Source organism: Rana temporaria, chromosome 2 (genome assembly GCF_905171775.1).
Source record: "Rana temporaria chromosome 2, aRanTem1.1, whole genome shotgun sequence".
Taxonomy (NCBI): domain Eukaryota; kingdom Metazoa; phylum Chordata; class Amphibia; order Anura; family Ranidae; genus Rana; species Rana temporaria.
Window position 1 is genome coordinate 189,218,248 of NC_053490.1, and position 25,624 is coordinate 189,243,871.

At 44.6% G+C, this 25,624-nt stretch overlaps 1 protein-coding gene across 1 annotated transcript in view; it reads right to left on the reverse strand.

The window, feature by feature from the left end:
* Window positions 1–25,624, reverse strand: part of PCCA (propionyl-CoA carboxylase subunit alpha) — a 935,313-nt gene that overhangs the window by 828,244 nt on the left and 81,445 nt on the right. Inside the window, exon 4 of the mRNA XM_040336164.1 lies at window positions 15,157–15,225. Within this exon, the coding sequence (XP_040192098.1) occupies window positions 15,157–15,225 (69 nt within the window). The remainder of the gene's footprint in view (window positions 1–15,156; window positions 15,226–25,624) is intronic.

Consider the following 25,624-nt stretch of genomic DNA (forward strand, 5'->3'; position numbering starts at 1 on the left):
CACCTCTCAAAAAAAAAAAAAAAAAAAGGAGACCATGTGGGCCAAAGGTGATTTTGCTAGAGTCATCACTGGAAAGGAATCACACCAAATCCTTGTGTTTTGAGGGCGGATGTGAACCATAAGATGTTCTGTGTGATACTTCTGGATACAAAGACCCACCTTATCAACTGCTATACAAAAAGCAGCAGGAGCCCTGTATGAGTTTTTGGATATTCCACCCCCCTTGGCCTGCTGTTCTACAAAGTGTAAGTAAAGCCTTAAAAACTACCTTCAAGTGTGGACCTACTTCCTTCCAAAGCAAGCAAGTGATCTATATTCTAGAGACTAAGAAACCCCTTAATGGGAATCTCTCATGTATCCACAAGACGACATAGATGGTGGCACTTCAAAGCTTTAAGAACATCAGGATACTAAATGCAACAACTCCTCCTTAGCAGAGGCTCAAGAACCCCCTTTTACCCAAGTTCTGTTACAGCATATGGATCAAATGACTGCAAGACAAGGATCATCTCACATTGAAAAAATTACTTTTACACTTGGAAATATCAGTTTTTAAGCCTGTTGGGATAAGACCAACAGAAGATTGCTTTTAGCCAGAAATGTCCAGAGCTACAGATACCAAGGGGGTCATTTACAAAGTGCACTTGAAATTGCACTTGGAAGTGCAGTCGCTGTAAATCTGAGGGGTAGATCTGAAATGAGGGGGAAGCTCTGCTGATTTTATCATGTGCAAGCTAAAATGCTGTTTCTTTTTCTTGCATGTCCCCCTTGCATCTACAGCGACTGCACTTGTAGTACAAAGTGGATTTGCCTTTAAGTAAATAACCCCCCCATGTGCCTAGAGACTGTGTAAATAGTTGCTCTGTGAGAAAGACGTATTTCCACGCCTATTTCAGTACTCCTAATTAATTGGTAGACTTTCCTCTTCACTTACTAGCAAGAGAGTAAACCTTTCATTCTCTGCTTTTTTCTATCAGTGAAGCAGGCATTACCATCAACACGTAATAAATGTATTGGGTAGACTCCTGCGCTGTGTAGGATATGGGTGAGGAGGAGTGGGCCAGATGGGTGGCAGTGGGGTGGGTGGACGTGGATACTGCAGCAAACAACAGGGGTGTTGTCCTCTTAAGACAAAAAAATGTGATGTGTAAAGTGTGGAAGTGTCTGCGCTGAAAGAAACCTGAACTGGGGAAGGGACAAGGGAGGGGTGAGTGGACGGAAGTCCGTGGGCCAGTGGGATAATGGATGTATAGACACAGTGGAGGTGACCCACAATGAAAAAGGAAATATGTGTGGTCTGGCCTAAATAGTGTGGCAAAAAACACATAAAAAACTCTTGTCACTAATAAGTGAACATTTCAAACAAATAAACTCTTGAGGTGAATGGTGAAAATGAACATATAAAATGAGCGGAGCTCAAACAGAAGTGGTAAAGTCTTATAAACAATGGTGGAGAGCAATCAAAAAAGCAAACAAAATAGAGATTGATTGGTAAGTAGGTAAGTGGTTGAGTATAGGAAATGCCAAACTCCAGTGAATCGTGGTGTGTGATCAGGTAGGTCCACACATCGTGCACCCTTCACCAGTAGTGAATCAAATGGCTTACCTCTCTACTCACATACAGACTCAGGTCAGTCACTGTACCAGCTGGCTATTGAATGGATATTTGCTTGTTTCGATCGTGGTGCATACATGTAAAGACAGCGATATAGATGTTGTTGCTTTAACTTCTTGCAAACAACAAGGAGACAAAATTTCCACAGTCAGGGGTGGCTAATTGTCCACTTACACAACTTACAATGATGTATAAGGGGCGTGTGCCTATCTCCACGAGCGCCGGACTCGTATCCCAATCTTCTTACTACTGCCAGTTTCCTCTCAGCATCGAATGGAACCGTCCGCTCATGATGAGACAAATAGGCAGAGATGAAAGGAGAGAGGGGGGCACATCGCGTAAACCAGGCAAATAAATTTATTAAAACAAATATTGAGGATAAAAGACTCACATAGGGCAGTCTAAGGGCGGTTCCGTAGCTACGAGCGCCGCGCTCGTCCACTGTCCGTCAGGTACTGCTCTTGGTGTGTACTCTGTATTCCCGACGCGTATTCGTCACATCACGTGACTTCATCAGGGGATGGTTAACTAGAGTACTGGGTCCTGTTTAAATAACGTCTGAGTGATAGGACTGGCAGCGGCCATTTTGTTGAAGTCCACGCCATATATTGGCGAGTACCGCGCCGGCGCCATTTTCCCTGGGTCTCCTCTCTTGTATTAGTCTCCGCTCAGTGAAACAGACTGGACGAGCGCGGCGCTCGTAGCTACGGAACCGCCCTTAGACTGCCCTATGTGAGTCTTTTATCCTCAATATTTGTTTTAATAAATTTATTTGCCTGGTTTACGCGATGTGCCCCCCTCTCTCCTTTCATCTCTGCCTATTTGTCTCATCATGAGCGGACGGTTCCATTCGATGCTGAGAGGAAACTGGCAGTAGTAAGAAGATTGGGATACGAGTCCGGCGCTCGTGGAGATAGGCACACGCCCCTTATACATCATTGTAAGTTGTGTAAGTGGACAATTAGCCACCCCTGACTGTGGAAATTTTGTCTCCTTGTTGTTTGCAAGAAGTTAAAGCAACAACATCTATATCGCTGTCTTTACATGTATGCACCACGATCGAAACAAGCAAATATCCATTCAATAGCCAGCTGGTACAGTGACTGACCTGAGTCTGTATGTGAGTAGAGAGGTAAGCCATTTGATTCACTACTGGTGAAGGGTGCACGATGTGTGGACCTACCTGATCACACACCACGATTCACTGGAGTTTGGCATTTCCTATACTCAACCACTTACCTACTTACCAATCAATCTCTATTTTGTTTGCTTTTTTGATTGCTCTCCACCATTGTTTATAAGACTTTACCACTTCTGTTTGAGCTCCGCTCATTTTATATGTTCATTTTCACCATTCACCTCAAGAGTTTATTTGTTTGAAATGTTCACTTATTAGTGACAAGAGTTTTTGTGTTTTTTGCCACACTATTTAGGCCAGACCACACATATTTCCTTTTTCATTGTGGGTCACCTCCACTGTGTCTATACATCCATTATCCCACTGGCCCACGGACTTCCGTCCACTCACCCCTCCCTTGTCCCTTCCCCAGTTCAGGTTTCTTACAGCGCAGACACTTCCACACTTTACACATTACCATCAACACGGCTACGGTTTGGTAGCAGGGGCGGACTTGACCATTGAGTCACTCGGGCACTGCCCGAGGGCCCCATGCCACTAGGGGGCCCCATCCGGGTTGCCAGGCTCAGTAAAACCAGGGACAGTATGTAAAAATCAGTTTTTTTTAGATCTGTCCCTGATATGTCCGAAAATGACATGCTTTTAATGTGAATATCCCAAGATTTTAGCTGCCCGCCTCTGCACTACCTCCTGGCGTGGTGGCCATCTGTAAGCCAGAGGGGCCCCATAATCTTCTATTGCCCGGGGGCCCCATGAGTTGTCAGTCCGCCCCTGTTTGGTAGGAATACAATGATTTACACCGGCCTGAGAATGGAACAGAGGGGGCAAGCCTGACCTTGGTAGATGAGCTTGGACCCATTGCTGGTGCTTGAGAAACCTTCTGCTATCAGTTCTACCGCAAAAATTTCCAAGTGTCCTAAATGTGGATTGGAACGGGAAACACCACAATGGAATTTGTGTCACTGCCAACCTCCTCTGACAGAGGGGTGGGAACAGTATCAGTAAAAAAAAACAAAAAAAACACAACTTCACCCCAAAACAGGCAGAGCTCCTCAACGGAGGAGATGCAACTTTAAACAGCCGCCTGCAAAACTTTGCGGCCGAAGGAAGCATCAGAAGATGCACTCACATCAACCTTGTAAAATTTGAAAAAAGTGTGAACAGACAACCAAGTCGCCACTTTACACACCTGTGAGACAAACGCTTGATGTCGGAAAGCCCAGGAAGCACCAATTGCCCTGGTAGAATGTGCCGTGACCGGAAAGGGGGGTGCCCACCCCCTAAGCGCATAAGCCTGTATGACAGTCTGTCTGATCCACCAAGAAATGGTGGCCGACGAGACCGCCAGGCCCTTTTGTAGACCGGACACTGACACAAAAAGTGAGTCAGACCTCCGAAAACGGAGCCGTAGCCGACAGGTACAGCCGAAGAGCATGTACCACGGTCTAAGGAATGAAGTGCAACCTCCTTAGCATGCGCCGGCCGAGGACACAATGATGGAAGTACAATGTCCTTGTTAAGGTGAAAAGACGAAACCACCTTAGGAAGAAAGGAAGGTCGCAGGCGCAACACCGCCTTATCCTTATGAAGGACCAAGTATGGCGACTTGCAGGACAAGGCAGCCAACTCAGAAACCCTTCTGACAGAAGTAATGGATACCAAAAAGGCCACCTTCTGAGAAAGCGTTGAGAGGAATCTCTCAGATGTCCTCGAAGGGAGGTTTCTGAAGAACCGAGAACACCAGATTCAAATCCCATGGGGGAAGAGGTGGTCTAAGAGGGGGAAGTATATGACAAACCACCTGCACAAAAGGTACCCACCAGAGAATGGGCCGCCAAAGGCCGCTGAAAGAACACAGCCAAGGCTGAAATCTGACCCTTAATGGTGCTTAAGGCAAACTTCTGATCCACACCACGCTGTAAAAACAGCAGGATTCTGGACACCGAATATGTCCGAGGACGCCAACCCATCTCCTCGCACAGAGATGAAGGCCTTCCAAGTGCGATGGTAAATCTTCCTAGAAGAAGACTTCCGTGCCCTCAACATAGTTGGAATGACCGAGTCGGAAAGACCTCGGTCCCTTAGAACCTGGCTTTCAATAGCCATGCCGTTAAAGCCAGCGACTGTAAAGCAGGATGGAGTATGGGACCTTGAGACAGAAGGTCCTCCCGCATTTGTAGCTGCCAATGCGCATCTGCCATTAGGTGCACGAGATCGGCATACCAACTCCGGGATCAACCACAGATATTGCAAACGCTGAGTCGGAACTAGAGCTGCATGATTCTGGCCAAAATGAGAATCACGATTTTTTTTGCTTAGAATGAAGATCATGATTCTCTCACGATTCTCACGGTGTAAAATCTTTTACATTTATAAAAAAAAAAAAAAGGGGGGGGCTAACTTTACTGGCTAGTTTTTTTTTTTTTTAATTAATTAAAAGTAATTTTTTTCAAAAAAATTGCATCTAAAAAAAAAAAAAAAAGACTGCTGCGCAAATACAGTGCAACATAAAATATTGCAACAACCGCCATTTTATTCTCTAGGGTCTCTACTAAAAAATTATATAATGTTTGGGGGTTCCAAGTAATTTTCTAGCAAAAACAAAACAAAAAAAACAATGATTTTAACTTGAAAAGAGCTGTCAGAAAAAGGTTTGGTGTTTAAGTGGTTAAACTTCTTAATTTACATACAGACGTTTATTCCTTTGATGTAAAAGTCAATGTGACAATGTTTAGACTTAAATTTCCACTGATAAAGAATGTTTTCAAAACTAGGTAGGCTGCCCAGACTTGGCAGATTGCCCAAACTGACTTTTGGCTGATAGCAGAGAGAAAATTATTTTCATGTCAAAGATGTGAAACCAGGTGTCAAGAATCGCAACGGGAAAAAGATCGCGATAACGATTCTTGACGATTAATCATGCAGCTCTAGTCAAAACCAGGACCGACTTCTGAACGTTCAAATCCCACCCAAATTCTTGGAGGGTCTGGCTGGTTATAGACACGTCCTCCTTTAGTTGTGAGCCAGAAGCTGCTCTCAGAAGAAGATCGTCTAAGTAGCCCACGATGGCAATGCCACGCTGTCTCAGCAAAGCTAGGATCGGTGCGAGCACCTTGGTAAACACTCTTGGTGCTGACGCCAGGCCAAAAGGGAGGACCACAAACTCATAGTGGTCCTCCCCGATCGCAAAACGCAGACACCTCTGGTGACTTGCGCAGATCTGGACATGCAAGTATGTGTCCTTGATGTCCAAGGACGTCAGAAAGTCCCCCGGGTGGAGCGCAGCTACCACCGAGCAAATGGATTCCATGCGGAACTTCCTTCCTTTTACAAAGGCATTCAGAGCCTTGAGGTCTAGGATGGGACGGACTCCATCCTTTTTTGGGACCACAAACAGATTCAAATAAAATCCCTGAAACCTCTCGTCCTGCAGAACAGGTAAAATGACCCTGCAACTTAGCAAGTCCTTTACTGCCCCTAACAGGGCAGCCCGACGAGCCGGTAGGAGAGGGAGACTTGAACCTGCGAAGCCGTCCCCCCACCCATGAATCGAGTGGGGGCAGGCCTTTATGCAGTGGCGGGCTTGGGTGCCAGCTTGTTCGGCTTACGCACCCAGGGACGTTTTTGTCCCCCAGCTGAGCCTTTGTCGGCCTGGGAGGGTTTACCCGCGGACCCTGACAGACGAAAATACTGCTTCTGTGTGGGAAAGGAAGGACCCGGCTTAGGCAGAGTTCCTTTCCCTTGGAGGACTGAGGGAGGAGCATGCTCTTCCCTCCCGTGACATCCTTGATAATGTCGTCCAGTGGAGACCCAAAAAGCCTCCAACCTTAGAAGAGTAAATCCGTCAGGGCTTTTCTAGAGGCCTGGTCCGCAGACCAGCATTTCAGCCAAAGCAGATGGCGTAAACCCACCGCCGAAACAGAAGCCCTAGATATAAACGGTGCTGCATCTAGTGAAGCATCACAGACAGACAAGGCCCTGGACCAGCTGGTCCGCCAGTCTAATAACTTTGAATGGGAGTTGGTGCTCCTCCGCAGTCTGGCGCAAAACCTTTGCCCATTCAGTAAGTGTCCGAGACACCAGGGTAGTGGCCACAATAGGCTGCAAGGCAGACCCCAGCATGGCAAACATGGAGCGGGTCAGTGCTTCGGATCTCCTATCAGTCTGATCCTTAAAAGCAGGGGCTCCCTCTATAGGGAGAGTGGCCACCTTATTTAACCGGGCAACCGGAGGGTCCATCACCGGAGAAGTCCACTTTTTTAAAATGTTCTCAAAAGGGGTACCGAACCGCCAGGTGGGGAGGGACTACAAAAGACTTCTGCGGCTTTTGCCATTTCGTATTAATGAATTTATCAAAGAAGGGCACATAAAAAAAAACCTTCAGAGCGGTCTGATTTGTGTGATCCAAAAAAGACAGAGCCCTCAGCGGATACCTCAGCTGCACTATCCAGCTTAAGGGAGTCCCTTACATCATTGATAAGCTCCCTGACAAGTGCCTTATCATGCTTAGACCCAGTTAAAGTGTCTTCCTCACAAGGAAGGTCCTGGTCCACATCTTCAGATAAAAACAGAACCAGGTACCTGAGCCGCAGCCAGATCCTGGTCTGAATCTGAGCATTCCCCAGGGGATAGTGGAGGGAAGGGGGCACTTTTTACCCCCCTTACGTCCGCACGCCGCTTCCACCCAGGCAACAAATGTTTCCAGGACTGCCGACAAAGGTCCGGATTCAGAAAGGACTTACGCCGACATATCTTCTGATACGCCGCGTAAGTCCACGGATGCACCGTCGTATCTATGCGCCTTATTCAGGAAACAAGATACGCCTGAATTTTGGCTTGATACGACCGACGTAAGTCTCTTATGCCGTCGTATCTTGGGTGCATATTTACGCTGGCCGCAAGGGGCGTTTTAATTGATTTACGCGCCGAATATGTAAATGACCTAGATACGCCGATTCACGAACGTACTTATGCCCGTTGCTGTAATCTACGCCGTTTACGTAAGGCGTACGTCTGGCGTAAAGCAGGGGTAAGTCATGTTAGGGTATGGACGTCGGAACAGCCGTCGGATTTTACGTCGTTTGCGTAAGTCATACGTGAATGGGACTGGGCGTAGGTTACGTTCACGTCAAAGGCATTGAGCCGTCGTATCTTAAGGAGTATATGCAACTTGATTCTGAGCATGCGCCGTTCGTTCTGCCCTTTGTTTACATGGGGTCACGGTTAATTTAAATGTAACACGCCCACTACCTTCCTACTTTGAATTAGGCAGGCTTACGCCGGCCAATTTACGTTACGTCGGCGCAAGTTTAGGAGCGAGTGCTTTGTGAATACTGCACTTGCCTCTCACAGTTACGTCGGCGTAGCGATAAGCCGATCTACGTGAATCTGGGCCAAAGTGTCTATAGTAACCGCAGGTGCAGAAGCACCAACTGCCAACTCTGTCATGTTTGGGGGAGAAGGACCAGATACTGACTCCATTAAGGAAAACTCCCAGGGCCCAGTTCAGACCTGAACAAAAAAAAAAAAACACCCTCCTGCCGCGCTGACCGGGGGGGGTTACCCAGGGGACTCACCACCACCGGAGGAGACTGTTCAGTGCCGCTGCCGTATTCAGCACACAGCTGTGTGTGTGAGGAGAAAGCCGTGAGGTAAGCTGTGAGTCGCTGTATCGTGAGAACGGTGCCGCACGCCGTAGGAATCAGCACTAGAGGCCGAAGGCTCAGGCAAGATGGGCACCGGCTGCAGCATATGGAGCCTGACGCGGCCACAGGAAAATGGCCAACCGCAATAGTATGCTGTACCATAGCGTGGCTACAACATAATGGCCGCCAATGGCATTTTCAATGGAAACTGAAAATCACCCGAAAAATGGCGCCAGCGCCGTCAAAATGGCGGCAAAATGCAATGTAAAAATAAAAAAAAACTACATTCAAGAATTTGAAGGTAATTTCAAATTTCCTCCAAATTATTTGCTTTAAAACGTTTCATTTTGTGATAAAAAGGAATTTCCCAAATGAAAAATACATGCACTGTTAAATTTGTTTGAGAAAAAAATAGTTTGCTCCTTTGAATTGTTACATCACTACAGCCAACTAACCCCAACTAACCAATTGACAATAGAATAAACACTCTAAAAGAAAAATAAACCAAAAATGTTACTAGTGTATGGCCAGCTTTACCTCATTCACATGGGGAGCAGTTATGAGTGGTTATGATTCAACCTTTGTGGTACCACATTTGATCAGCTGTACCCATGTGTATTTTTTACATCCTTTTAATTCATCTATTTTTTGTTAAAGAAAAAAAATAAAATAAACAGAACATTGACCACATAAACAAAACAAATACACTACATACATAGCAAGTTATCTAACTTCTCAGGGAGAGAAAAACAGCAAAAACATACTGCATGCTAAAGGGAAGCTACACTTTAGCTCCCACTTAAGTACTCCATCTTAATTTACCTGATCATTAAGTCTTGAATTTGTTCAGCTGTAAGCAGCAAACACTAATTGCTTCAACATCACAAAATCATATCTGTCCTCTCCATCTCCCAAGACAGCAGGGTGAAATTATCAGGAGCAAGCATGATAATATCTTGATAAGTGATGACTCACATCACCTCTGTCAGTCAAGCACAAGTGCATATGCAAGATACCATTACTGGATATCAAGGCAAAGAGTGCAATCCACACCAGGAGCCTGATCTACTGAACAGAAAATCATTTCTGCTAGATACTGGAGTCTAAATATTTTCACCAAAAAATTAACTCTGTTTCTCATCTTGCATTCTTTATGGTTATAAATTCACATGCTTTATTGTTTTAACATGACAAATGGCAAGAAGCCATATTTTCAAAACAAGCTTTCCTTGAGAAGTGTAGAAATAAATATAAAATATGAGGATTTGGGAGATTCACATCTTAAAGAGAAGTAGGTTCTTTTTTTGCTATTCATACTTGCCTCGGTGGATGGAGCATCAGGCTGATGCTGCCGCTGTCCCCTGGCGTGTCTGCACTGAGGACCGAGCCACCGAACACCGCCAATGGCTCAGTTCTCACTCCTCCCCGAGCAGAGCCATACTGACCGTCAGTCAGCATGGCTTCTGCTCTACCTCTTAGCGCTCATTGGAGCGGCTCGCTGAGACTGCCATCAATCAGGGCAGCTGGCGGATCCAGACTTGGAAGTCGTGATGACGCGCTGCCCCGACTAATGGCAGTGACGTCAGCAGAGAGCGGACTTCAGACCTCTCTCCGCTGAAAACGGGTCACAGGAGTGCAAAACGGATTGCACTCCTGTGACCCAGAAGAGAAGCCCAGCCTAAAAATCTCAGGCTGGACTTCTCCTATAAATGATCTGAAGTCTTTCAAGTGTGTTATCTTACTGTTCACAACCTTGTTTTGGTCCATTACCAAAAAATATGTAGAAGAATACGTATCGGCCTAAACTGAGGGAAAAAAATATGTTTTTATATATTTTTTTCCGAGATATTTATTATAGCAAAAGGTAAAAAAAAAAAAAAAAAAAAAAAAAGATAGATTTTTTTTTAAATTGTCGCTTAATTTTTGTTTATAGCACAAAAAATAAAAACCGCAGAGGTGATTAAATACCACCAAAAGAAAGCTGCCAATTTTGTTTGGGAGCCACGTCGCACGACCACGCAATTGTCAGTTATAGAGACACAGTGTTGAATCGCAAAAACTAGCCAGGTCCTTTGCCTGCATAATAGTCCGGGTTTTAAGTGGTTAATGGTGTGTAAGCTACGTTTAGTCAAAAATTAACGAGCGAGTGCCACCCCAAAGCAAGTTTAAATTAGAACCTTGTGAGCTACCTTGTGTGCATGTTCACAGAATTACAAAAAAATAAGCTGCGGACACTATTCACAATCCCATATATACACACACATGTGTGAGTGTTCAAATCAATATAAATGGCATGCTGTGCTTGCAAATCAAAACATAAGTGTTACCAAATATTAACTATGCAATTAATAGTGCTTCCTTGTGTGATGTGAACCAATCAATGAATCACAAGCCAAAATGAAGCGCTCCTTGATCCAAATTCCTCTATTAGTGCTTCAGATAAACGCTGTGCCACCCCACTGGGTATATCCTCACCTCAATGTGTGTGACCTCGCACCCAAGCTTGGTCAAACAGCGCTTGTTAGCCTCTCCAGGGCTAAATCACATGGATCTAGATCACCCAAATCCATCCATAAAGAGAATTCCCTGGCAGTTGATAGCATCAGGATACACATGTATTAAAAAAAAAAAAAAAAAAAAAAAAGACTCCAATAGTGCTTATAACGTTTAAACGCTTAATTTATTAAAACGTGCACTAAAAGGAGTACTTACACACCAGACTATAAACAGGCATGTGTAACTAGTATTCCCCCAAAGCCGCATACACCGCTATCTCCCCGCGTAGTACTCTTTCCTCGTAAGGGTCTGGGTGCCATCTCTGCCCTCACCCCTCCTCCCCTACGTGTGTCGACACAGGGTCAGGCGTCTTCCTCGGGGGGAGGGGGCATTAAGGTCCCCAACCTGAAAATCAACTCTCCCTCTTTGCCGTCCAAGAAATGAATGGGGTCCCCACCCCTCCAACTGTCCTGTACCTGCAGACTAGCCAAAATTAACTTTCAGATCCTTCTTATGACATTTTTTTAAAAAGGTATACAGATACTTTTTTCCTTTTTTGATACTATTAAATGTTTCTCCATTCTTTTTGCAAAAGTTCACCCTATATACTGTAACCCACATGTACATTCATATACAAAACATACCTTTCAACAGTCCAGATACTGGTAGGAAGGGGTAAAAACCGATGGGAGGGGAGTTTGGTCTACACTGGTGGGCAGGGAGGGGAGTCTGTACCGAGGAGATGCTGAACGGGGGGGGGGGGGGGGGGGGACGACGACTGTGCTGTGTGGATCATCTTCTCCTGAGGAGGGATTAGGATGTGTTGTGAGAGCAGCCTGTTGTGTTTGTACCGATTTATCACTGTATTCTATACAAGTTGGGTTGTCGCACTATACTGAATATAGATTGTACTAAAAGTTGTAGCTAGCTAATCAAATACATACATTTTGAAAAATGAACAGTGATGTGTTTCTGTGCTTATTATGATAAATCTTTTAACACCAAGTGGGATGCTTATGAAAGCTGTTGTAATATTAACCTGTAAACCACACCCATATGACCATGCCCACTTTTCATGCACCACATTCTGCCCCTCTGTCAAGATCAAAGGTTTTGAGGTAGAATAAGCACCTATGTGCAGGATGACTAAATAGGTCAGACATCATAATCCTTTATATTTATCAATATTCTAAAAATATTTAAACTGTTACACAAACCTTTTCACACCAAGGTTGAATTTATTCTTTACATAAAAACAGGGTGTTAAAAAAAAAAAAGTGCAATTGTCATCTACTCTATTTGGCCCCACATAACCCAAAACTACTGTAATGGATAGAAATACACGCACTGAAACCTATTAATGGCAGCAATCAAATAATAGCTCTAAAATACATTTCTGCTCCATAATTAATCTCCAAGGTCCATTAATAAAGGTAGCTTGCTCCCCTCTTTAGTATTTACCTTCAGCCCCTTTGTTACCAAAATGTATCACATTGGTAGAACTCTTAGTACTTTCAATGGCCACCTATTGCCCTGCACCTTCAGCAGCTGAATACATTTCTCAGTGATACACAAAGAAGTAATAATGAGAGCAGGGAACTACATTGGTACACTGCTTCTGAAACAATGCCAGAGTGCGCCTTTATCTCCTTAAATTACAGAGTACTGGACACTTTTTTAGCATTTTGACGACCTCTTTGCGACACTCAAAAGCAAATTACTAAACTGCCATTTAAGTCAATACTGACCACATGACCATTTTCAAATCAACAAAAACACAGAAATACGGTTCCCTTTCACAATTTAGAAAACAGATAAAGCAGACATCAAATATCTGAAAAAACACTTTTCCTCCAAAAACTAAAATTGTGATCTGCAGTCTTCATAAGAAACAATATGTACTATTTTGCTTTGTTGAAATATCCAAACACTCTTATGTCCAGTTTCCATAATTTTCCATGCATCTTTTGGGTGCTGCGGATACAGTGGACAATGTACTGATTGCTGTGTCTTTGATGCAGTTCCCAGCAAAAAAAAAAAAAAACACCATTATGAGATTTCAAAATGGTACGGTATGAAAAGCACACGCGCACACACACACACAGCCCTGGTCCATGGACTTAAACACGTACAAGACAGTATGCCCATTTATACATCAAAGGGACTTTACAGAACGCACTAACATAACTGTATCAAACTATAAAAACAATATAATGTCCCTATGGCAGTTCTATACAAAAATGCGCAATAAGGTCACTGAATAAGTCAGTATGTTTTCGAAATGTATGGTAAAAAAATGTTACACCATGAGAAGACCTTACACAAATATTGAGAATATAAAAACTCAGAAGCCCAGCTTTACAATGTCATCTCACAAACCAAAAAGCATAGTTCTGCCCCAGTGTTATACATGTTATAGCAAGACTCCAGATCTCATACCATATTTATCTCTTTTTGCCTTTCTGGGAATCATTAAAATGAAAGAAACCACTAGGTACAGGTCTTTAGTTAAAACATTATTTTTTTTCTTAAATTATAAAAAAAATATGTGCAGTTCCATTTTTGCCTTGAATATGGATTGCAGGTCAATAAGGTACATGTATTATTGCTCATCATCTGCTGATTACAGTTCAAGTAAATTTACGTTACAATCCCATGGGATGTTTCCAGTCTTTTATAGTTCATTACATTCCCTGGCTATAGAAGCCCTGCTGAGTTAAAATGCCAAATAAAATTACATCTCAGTCAATGGTTTATGCTATACCTTCTATTGTTCGAATCCAATTAGTGTTAACCTACTTTTCACTTATCATAAACTTTATACGGATCCCGTAAAAACATCTGAACACAAAACACATATACGATATAAAAGTGACAGATTGTGTTAAATGGGAAAAGCACTACAGCGCTAATAATTTTTCAATTAAAAAATAAATCAAAGCCACCTGAACAATATACGTAAATACATTTTCCCCAAAAGATGCAAAAAAAAAAAATATTACATTATATAAAATAATTTGTGGAAAGCAGTTTGAATGAAAATATGCACAAGAAAAACCAAGAAAACTTTGCAAATAAATATATTTTGATTATCCTCCAACATAAGTTTTCTTTTCCAGGGCACAGATAAAACCTGACAGGAATGCTTGAAATAAAACCTAAAAACATAATGTACTTCACAATACAATAAGTGGGGAACCTTTGATAGCAATAGGATATTGGTTACTTGGCTTCAAAACCGTTTGTATTCCTACTGTGGCATAGAAAACCTGTGTACAGTCAAGGCCATTACACAAATATTATGAGCTCTACATAATCTAAAGAAGCCCATAGAGGATCGAGTTATTTTTCAATTAACCAGCAGATTGAAGGGGGGAGGGGGGGGAACTAACCCGATTCCCCCCATCCACACATTCGAGGTGGCTGGGGGAATCACTCCTGCTGCGCTATTGTATTTCGACGATGGGGAAACTACCCCGCCATCACAATACAATGATCAGCTCCACAAACGGCATTTATCTGACAGGTTTGCTGTACAGAAGCCAAATCGGTTCCCGTACATGGATTGAAGTGAATCAATTCCCTGCTGAACCAGCCAAATTTTGAACCATGTATGGCCGGTGATCTGCCGAGCTGGTTCCAGCTATTGATATGGTTCTGTTTGCAGTGCGCAGGCGCAAGCTGAGCCGAAGGAAACCTCAGAGCGGGAACAGCTGTTCGTGAGCTGTAAATGCGCTCGCTCCTGATGCCTTATGATACACGACCTGGAACGCAAGCTTAGCAGTCTACAGACGGCAGCTATGCACGTTCAGGTCTTCCCGGAGCCTTAATCCTATTCTCTTTCTTCCACACACCGAGGCATACCGTCATCCACAACCGCTTAGTACCATCCACTGGGTCCTGTAAATGTCAGCCTTAGGACCCACCTCCTAGTCCTGCTCATTGGTTAGGAACTAGCGCCCCCTCCTTTTGGCCAATCATCAGTGCGTTGCCTGGCAAACATGGCCGAGTGCATTAACAGCTGACGATCAGCTGTTGAGTTTGGCCATTTTCGTGGCCTGTTACTGCGCATGCGCGGAGTCTGCACAGTCGGTTCCAGAACCTATCCGATGGCGGAACCAGACCGGCTTAAAAATGTATTAAACTGTTGAAAACAGAATTTACGTTTTTCTAGTAATCAAACAGCTCAAAACAATGTAGGGCATCAACACACTATGTTCTCAAAGACATTACAAGAACAAACAAACAAAAAAAAAACTCACCGCAGCAGAATCCACATCACTGTGTACTGCAACTGTCTTTATACCCATTTTCTTGCATGTCTTGATGACCTGGTAATCACATAAATTGTTATTTAGTACAGAACAATTTCAATTAAAAGTATACGCTAGCCAAAACAAACATTTTAGCACAAAAATACATTGTTCAGTATTTCAGTCTTTACAAACACAAAAATCCTGAACTTCCAGAAGCTAGGGGTTCCCAATTAACTCTTCGGACGGAACCAACAAATGCTCCCCTGATAAGAAATCACCAGCTGAAATATTCTTTAAAAGACCGACACTTGTGGGATTGTTGGTTGATCCCATGGTCCTCAAAAACACTCAGTGGTTTCTACCGCTGAACCCCAATATCATTTCTGTGGCAATGCAGCGGGCCAATGGGAGAAAGCACTGGAACTTGACACTCCTGTATGTGCCAGTTTCTGAAGAAAACTTCTGCTGGAAATTTCTCATTACCAAAGGTGCATGGATTGGCACAGAGAGAGATAAGCAGATGCATTTTTCTTTATCTGAAACTACAGGTATTGCCTTAAAGCGATTGTAAACCCTGGTGGACTACTTCTACCTATAGGTAAGCCTAGAATAAGGCTTACCTATAGGTAGTAGAAAGAGGTATTTCACTTGTAGTCCGCCAAAATTCTTCACTGTGCATGTGCGGGAAAGAAACAAAACTAAGTGACGTTTCTTCCCCAGCCTGTGCCATGAATTGCGGCTCCGGCGAATCACAGCGCCGGAGGCCGTGTCCCGGAAGTTAGAGAAGACAGAAGATAGTTGCCGTCTACTCTGGGGACATCGCTGGATTCTTGTGCAGTTAAGTGCCCCATAACGGGCTAGTATGCGATGCATACTAGCCCATTATGCTTTTTCATTTGCAGGCTGCAGCAGCGAGCTAAAGAGGAAGCAAAACCCATCATGGTTTACTTCCTCTTTAAAGCGCAACTCCACTTTTGTTGATTAAAAAAAAAAAGTTTTCCTCGATGTACATTGCAAGGATTATAACAAACTTTGTTGCAGAAATCCCTGTATGTTTGTCTGAGCATCTGTTCAGAGTGAGTGTAATTTCATAATTATCAGTAAGGTGTGGAGCTTCACAACACTAATGAGGAAATCTGCTGGGCCTGCATCCCTTAAAGCGGGAGTTCACCCATAAATGTTTTTTTTAACCTTAGATGGATGCTCTTTTAGTCTAGGGGAATCGCTAGTTGTTTTAAAATCCGAGCAGTACTTACCATTGTAGAGGGCGATCTTCTCCGCCACTTCCGGGTATGGGTCTTCGGGACTGGGCGTTCCTTCTTGATTGACAGTCTTCCGAAAGGCTTCCAACGGTCGCATCCATCGCGTCACGAGTAGCCGAAAGAAGCCGAACATCGGTGCGGCTCTATACTGCGCCTGCGCACCGACATTCGGCTACTTTTGGAAAATCGTGACGCGATGGATGCGACCGTCGGAAGCCTTTCGGAAGCCTGTCGGAAGACTGTCAATCAAGAAGGAACGCCCAGTCCCGAAGACCCATACCCGGAAGTGCCGGAGAAGATCGCCCTCTACAATGGTAAGTACTGCTCGGATTTTAAAACAACTAGCCGATTCCCCTAGACTAACTGAACATCCATCTAAGGGTAAAAATAGCAATTTACCGGTGAACCTCCACTTTAAGATGTTTTCCTATTGAACGTACTGTATCTCAAAAAAAAATTGATTTTTGTTGCAGGGGGATGCCTGAAATCTGATTTGTGTCTTAGACAGACTTCTGGGAAAATTGGTGAGCCAATCACACAAGCAGGAAATGTTTCTGGAGAGTGGTCAGTACACATTCTGTGTACAGAACTCCTCCAGGTAGCCATATTGCAATGCATTCTCAGAAAATTACATTGACTGCAGATTGAAAAGGAAAGGCAATTCCTAATGAAATTCAAATACAATACGATTAGTGTCACAATTATATGCTATATTTTTTATTTGCTTTTTTTTCTCACTAAAGTGAAGTTACTCATTAAAGTAGAATTACAGCCTATTGCTACCTAGTCTTAAACATGCTCCCTCCCCCCTGCTACCTATTCTGCATAACCTGTGTACAAAAAAAAAAAAGTACCCATTTTTAGTCTGCTCCAGTCACATGCCAGTGTAAGGCTGATTTCACACACATGCGTTTGTATGGGTGCATTTGCACGGGTACAGTAGCCCATTTTTTTTTAATAGGCTGTTGTACCTGTGGAAAATGTGGGGTAAAGTCCCTGACTCCTTTCCCAAAAATGCAGCCTCAGGGCAACCTATGCATTAAAGTACAATAAAAAAAAAAAAAAAAAAAAAAAAAACACCTTTCTGTATGCAGTTCTCACTCCCTCTTATACTTAACCGAGCCCATTCTCGAGCCAGCGATTGGCCCTGAGAGCAACGGCTCTCTCCCTCCTCACAGGACAGAGAGGCAACAGCAGGAACCATTGGCTCTTGCTGCGGTCAGTCAAATCCTGTGATGAAGCAACAGGAAAGCAGGGCCAAACTGCACTGTCTATGTCAATGGATGCAGAAAGCGTTCAGGGGATCAAACACAGGTGTACCACCATAGGTTCCTATGGTGGCACGTCAAGGAGGATAAGTTAGGAGTACTGGCAGGGGACCCAAGAAGAGTACAATTGGGACTGCCCTGAGCAAATCATTGCACAAAACATGCAAGTATAACTTTTTTTTTTTTTTTTAATGATGTAAAGAAAATAAAAAAGTTAGGTTTCAATCACTTTCAAGTTTTTTTTTGGGGGAGATTTGATAGACAACATACACTATAATACCAAAAGTATTGGGGCACCTTCCTTTACACGCACATGAAATTTAATGACACCCCAGTCTCAGTCTGTAAAGTTTAATATGGAGTTAGCCTACCCTTTGCAACTATAACAGCTTCAACTGTTCTGGGAAGTGTGTCCACAAGGTTTAGGAGTGTATCCATGAGAATGTTTGACCATTCTTCCAGAAGTGTATTTGTGAGGTTAGGCACCGATTTGGATGAGGAGGCCTAGCTCGCAGTTTTTCGGCTATAATTCATCCCAAAGGTGTTCTATTGGGTTGAGGTCAGGACTCTGCAGGCCAGTCCAAGTTCCTCCACCCCAAACTCACTCATCCATGTCTTTATGGACTGGTGGAGCGGGGGATTATAGTGTGGAGTTGTTTTTCAGGGGTTGGGCTTGGCCCCTTAGTTCCAATGAAGGCATTGGAATACCAAGACATTTTGGACAATTTCATGCTCCCAACTTTGTGTGAACAATTTGGGGATGGCCCCTTCCTGTTCCAACAGGATTGCGCACCAGTGCACGAAGCAAGGCCCAGACTTGGATGAGCGAGTTTGGGGTGGAGGAACTTGACTGGCCTGACCTCAACCCAATAGAACACCTTTGGGATTAAAATTAAGGCGGAGACTGCGAGCCAGGCCTTCTCGTCCAAATCAGTGCCTAACCTCACAAATACACTTCTGAAGGAATGGTCAAACCTTCCCATAGATATACTCCTAAACCTTGTAGACTCCCTTACCAGAACAGTTGAAGCTGTTATAGCTGCAAAGGGTAGACTAACTCAATATTGAACCTTACAGACTAAGACTGGAATGTCATTGACGTTCCAGTGCATGTAAAGGCAGGCGCCCCAATACCTTTGGTAATATAGTGTTTGTGGTATCGCTGCGATGGTCATGAGCGGGACAATTTATTTTGGTGAAAGGTTATGGTAGTAGCCAGAAATATTCCCCCCCCCCCTTTAACCATTTTGAGACAGTTTTCCATTGATAAAATAAACACAGGATATCCATTACCACCAAATGAAAGCCCAATGTGTCCTGAAAAAACATAGTATAATCCATCTGGATGAACAAAGTAGTTGTAATATGTACGGTTTTACTAACATATGTCAGAGTTGCAATTGTGCTTAGGCATTAACATTTGTTTTAGCCTTAGGCCCAAAGGGGTTAGGACCCACCAAATAATATCTAGTTTTGCGTTTTTATCTAGCCATTGTATATAATGAGCATGTTCTCAGATGGTAAGCTAGGCAGGAGGTTATTGAGAAAGGGGGTTCATGCACCTCCAAAAAATTTTTTCCTCCTCTCACTTTTAACTAGTATCTGGCTCAGCTATGCCTCTCATTCTGTTCTGATTATTGAATTCCTGTATGCATTTCTGAACATTAGCTACTATAGGACTTACACACGAGCCAAATATCAGGCGGCATCAGCTGGTTCAATAGAAACTGTCCGACATTCAGCCAGTGTGTATGGCAGTCTGTCCAACAAAAGCCGGATGAAGAGGCATGACTGAAAAAAGGTCTGCCGATCGACACCAAGGAGTGCTGACCAGTCTGTTTTGGTGGGGCTGTCCCCCTGTCAGAACACAATACCTCAGCAGGGGAGATCCCTGTACTTACATCGTTTTTTTTTTTTTTTTACTTTTCAATAATGTTTTTAAAATTTTCAGCATAACTTACAAAGGTAACGTCTTTCAACATGAAAGAAGTTTTCACATGACAATAAACAGTTACATTTGAGGAAGCCTCCTCCCATAGCATATGAAACCCAATAGCAAGCAATAGACAAAATTGACGTTTCTTAATAAATTTTCAAGTATGTAGAGGAAAGGAAAGTAGAACAAAAAAGAGAATCAAACCCATAGGGGAATGACAAAAAAAGTCAGTGGAAGGGGGGGGGGGGGGTGGGGGGGGAGTTGAGGCTCCGTGCCCTTTAATGCAGTCCACAAGACCACATCTAAGTTGCGATCGACCTGGGATCATTGGTCAGGTAACAGATCCATGGGTCCCAGACTTTATGAAACAGCTTCATCTTGTCCTGTGTGATTGGCGTTAACCGTTCATTCAGCATAAGCCAAGACAGTTTATGTTTATGTTTAAGTTGATCAAATGGTAAAGCAGCAGACTTCCAGTTTCTCGCTATAGTTATTTTTGCTGAGATAAAAATAAAATGTTACCAGCTGTCTTTGGGATCCTGATGCTTCAGATACCCCACCCCCAGGAGCGCATGTTTTGCAGATTTAACTAAATTAATCTGGGTAAGGGAGTAGATGAAATTATACACCCTGATCCAGAATTTTCCGGACCTTGGGGCATGTCCACCACACATGGTAGGTGGAGCCCGTCTAAACACATCTCCGAAAGCACTCCTGAGTGGCACCAGGCACAAAGGTGGCCAGTCTAGCCTGGACCATATACTATCTCAACAAGACCTTGTAGTTAGCCTCTATAATGGAAGTATTCATGATCGATCGAGATGCCGATTCCGACAGCCTATGCCACTCATCAATTTCTAATGTTTCCTAAAGATCCTGCTCCCATGGAAGCATATAGCTCAGCTTTTTCGAGACATATGTCGGGATAGAGTATATAGTGGAAATGTGGCCTCTGACTATCATATTGCCTACACATATGCTCCATGGAAATCATAGTTACTAGATCACCTTTACGAGCTACAGATTGCAGAAAATGTACAAATTGCGTAAATCTGAAACGTTCTGCTACTGGAATTTGATATTTCTCTATTAAAAAAAGTTCTTTCCGATATTATCCCTTTATGAACACAAAGATCAGCTCTTCGTATTAGGCCCTTGTTAGTCCACCATGCAAACACTAGGGGAGAGAGTCCCGGGGTGAAATCTCTATTTTTCAATAAGGGGGCTAGCGGATTGTGGGGGGACTTAAATTTCCAGGACCTTGAGAGTCTGTCCCAAATTTCCAGCGAAAAGGAAAGAGTAGGACAAAGTATGATCGGTCTCTCCTTCATAGGAAGCCAAATAATGTGAGAGGTTAATTCCGGGCGACAGGAATAAGATTCCATAGCCATCCATATGGCATTGGGTTTTTGGGAATAGAACCTCGTGAGTTGGTCCAGCTGGGCCGCATGGAAGTATTTTCTTAGATCAGTCAGTCCCAGACCCCCTTTTTGTTTGGAGTATACAGGGTTCCCCTATTCACCCTAGGCTCTTATCACCCCAAATAAACTGAAGAATCTTATTTTGGAATGTTTGGAGGTCAGATCGAACTAGTGACACAAGCAAGCACGAAATATGTATAAAACCTTTGGTAATACATTCATTTTTATCGAGTGCAGTCTGCCGAACCACGACGGGGGGTGAATCTGCCACCTAGCTAGGTCATCGGTCAGGCGTTTAAACAAGGCAGGGTAGTTCCTTCTATACGTTTGAATAGATGAAGTCAAATTTATACCAAGATAAGGAAGAGCTTCTGGCTCCCACCCAGGGGCGGGCTGGGCCGGGGATGCAAAGTGGCACTTTCTCCCGGGCCGCTCTGATTCCCTGTAAAAAGGGCCGCTCTACTGCCAGCTCTGAACTGCGCATGTCCGGCTGTGCCTGCAATAGATTAGAATAGGCCATCGGCCGCGGACCGTGCAGTACAGTACCGTACCAAGTCTGTCTGACTATAGTACCAGCACAGATTTACTCCAGAGTCCCGCGCACGCCGCACAATGGCTGGAGATCACACTGCTATGGCTGTCATGTGACCCGTGGTGGGCGGGGCTTCGGATGGTACACAGGGACGGGGCTCTTGAGGAGAAGGCTGCTTGACTCATGTGACAGGCTGCTGTCTGACGGGGCTGGAAGATGGCAACCTGCGGGAGAGACATGTGCTGTGCTGTGTTGCTGCTGTCGAGAGAGAGAGAGAACAACCCCCGAGGAGCTGGTAAGTGTAACCTAACTACTACCACAACCTGCATACACCCATCCTGCATACACACCCACCCTGCATTCACCCACATACACCCATCCTGCATTCACCCACCCTTCATACACCCATCCTGCGACATCCATCCTGCATAGACCCATCCTGCATAGACCCATCCCTGCATAGACCCACATACACCCATCCTGCAATCACCCACCCTGCATTCACCCACCCTGCATTCAGCCACCCTGCATTCACCCACCCTGCATTCAGCCCACCCTGCATTCACCCACCCTGTATTCAGCCACCCTGCATTCAGCCACACACACCCACCCTTCATTCACCCACCCTGCGTACACCCACATTCACCCACCCTGCATTCATCCACATACACCCACCCTGCATTCATCCACATACACCAACCCTGCATACACCCACATTCACCCAACCCTGCATACACCCACATTCACCCAACCCTGCATACACCCACATTCCCCCACCCTGCATACACCCACCCTGCACTCGCCCACCCTGCATTCACCCACCCTGCATTCACCCGCATTCACCCACCCTGCTTTCAGCCACATGCATTCACCCACATACACCCACCCTGCGTACACCCACATTCACCCATCCTGCATTCATCCACATACACCCACCCTGCATACACCCATCCTGCATACACCCACATTCACCCATCCTGCATTCACCCACGTACACCCATCCTGCAATCACCCACATTCACCCACCCTGCATTCAACCACATTTACTCATCCCGCATACACCCACCCTGCATACACCCACCCTGCACTCACCCACCCTGCGTTCACCCATCCTGCATTCACCCACGTACATTCATCCTGCATTCACCCATCCTGCATAGACCCATCCTGCATTCACCCACATTAACCCATCCTGCATTCACCCACATTCACCCATCCTGCATTCACCTATCCCACATACACCCACCCTGCATACACCATGCATTCACCCACCCTGCATTCACCCACATACACCCATCCTGCATTCACCCACCCTTCATTCACCCACCCTGCGTACACCCACCCTGCATTCACCCACATTCACCCATCCTGCATTCACCCATCCTGCATTCACCCACCCTACATTCACCCACCCTACATTCACCCACATACACCCATCCTGCATTGTTCACCACCCATCACACCTCTCTATTACCCTTCAGGCCAATGTACACTGCATTATATGTCACCATTAAGGATAAGCACCAGTGTGTTCGCACAGCCCACGTGCACCATGAAGTCGGCACCGCGCTGCGCTAATCACAGGCAGGAGACATTGTCCCGATGCTCGGCTGCAGAGATCGGGAAATGTCTCCCTGCCTGTGATTAGCGCAGCGCCCGGCTTCCTGACGGGCTCTGTACGTGGACTGTGTGAACACACCGGAGCTCATCCCTAGTCACCATACCTGTGTGTACCCCCTTATACCCTACACATATCCATTACACCTGCTCAACTACAGGCGTCTAATGCACAGCTATCCCCTCCCTGCAGAGCCCTGACATCACCCAACTAGGGTTGCCACCACATCCATTTAAACCCGAACACATGTTAATTACAAAGGTTCCGAGTCTAATTTGATGCCGATAAGGCACCAAGTGAGTTTAATTACCACCTTAATCAGCCTCAGAACCTGTGTAATTCATGTGTGTTTGGGTTTAAAGGCATGAGGTGGCAACCCCACACCCAACACTCCCCATTATACCCTATTATACTCTGCATACACCAATCACACCCCAACACTACCAACACCTCTCACCACAGATCCCACCCTACTATACTCTACATACACCAGTCACATAAGAACTCTTACACCTCTCACTACCCATCACACTCACTTCACACCTTCTTACAGCTATGGCCCCCCATCACACCCTGTCCTACCTTGTATACACCCATCACACACTGCATTATACACAGTGTACTCCCCTCTTTTATTGTCACCACCCTTTACAGCCTGGTTGTAACCATCACCATACAACCTACCACCCCTCCCCTAAATATACAACACTCAAACCCTTCATACACCTGCTTATCCTCCAATGTAAAAAAAAAAACATTTGGTACATATTCCCTCATGCAAGCCATCATTTTTATCGTCTTTTCTTTTTTTTGTAAATAAGTAATTTTTCTCCTTCACTGATGAGGCAGCACTGATTAGTTGGCACTGATGTGGAGGCACTAATATGCCGCACAGATAGGTGGCACTGATGGTGGGCAAGCACTGAAAGGCAGCACTGATTGGTGTCTCTGATGGGCACTGATTGGTGTCTCCGATGGGCACAGAATGGCATCACTTGCTGGGCACTGTTGGGGCTGCACTGATGATCAGTGCCCTTTTTTACCTGTACAGGTCTCCCCTACGAAGAGGTAACACTGATCGGTTCTCCTCTCCTTACACTCTGTCAGTGTGAGGCAAGGAGAGGCGATAAACGACACTTGTGATCCGTGATTGGACACAGCGGATCACATGGGTAATGAATGGTGAGCTGATTCGGTGGTTCAATGAGCCACTTGAACCACTTGACCGGGACTTGCCCCCCAGGCCGAAGGCTGCCAGCCCTCCCCTGCTCCCACCGAAATTGGTACATTCGCTCAAGAGACTCCTGTGTGGATTTCAGTAACGAGATATTAAGTGCTCTAGACTGTTATGATTATTCGTAGACCCGATATCTCTGAAAATGGATGTAAAATTGCGTATAGGTTGGGGAGGGAAGTAATAGGCGACGATAGTGCCAATAGAAGGTCGTCTGCGAAGAGCAAGCACTTATGCTCGTCGTCTCCACAGACGATGCCCTTGACATCGGGACTCAAACGTATCCTGATTGCCAACGGCTCCATTGCAAGAGCGAATAGCAGCGGGGAAATTGGGCATCCCTGCCTTGTTCCCCTTCTAATAGCAAAAGGTGGGGATGAGTAACCCCTTAGCCTTAATGACGCTGAAGGAGAATCGTACAGCGTTCGCAGGAGGACCAGAAAGCGCTCGCCAAAACGACGTAATACATCATATAAATACTCCCACGAAAGGGAATCGAACGCCTTCTGGATGTCCAACGAAAGCAGCATTCCCTGTCTAGGTCCCTTACAGTCCCGGTCAGACTGGACTGCCGAAATTAAATTTATAATCCTATGAGTCTGATCGGAGGCCTGACGATTTTGTAACAAAACCAGCCTGATCTGGATGAATGTAGTTTGGGAGGAAGGTATTCAATCTAAAAGCTAACACTTTCTTACATCGTTTTTTTAAATATAGCTGCTCCTCCTGAACTCAGTTTTTTTTTCCGTCCAGCCTCCTGTCAACCCTACTCTGTATCTCACAGAGGACAGAAACAATCCCATGCAAGGGACCACTACATCCCCACAATAGATGGGGCACTCAGTCTGTGATGATTGCAAGTACGGTATAACTCTACACTATAGCTACACAATGCAAGTGGTCTTGGGGAGTACCAACTAGCATGTATAAGCAAGTTAATGATAAATGTATACAAGTCAATAGTGGCTGTTAAGCGATTTTACATTTTTGTAAATCCTTTTAATAACTTGAACAATAAAAATAGAATTTAATAAAATCGGATACATTCGGTTTTCTTCCTTCAAAATCCCATAGCGGTTGAATGGACTTCTACCATTTGTAATGAGGGATGGTGGCAACAGAACAGAAAAAATATAAAACTAGATAATTGTATGTATTTGCCATTATTTTGCTAAAGCATTTATGTTATGTGTTTTTCTTACT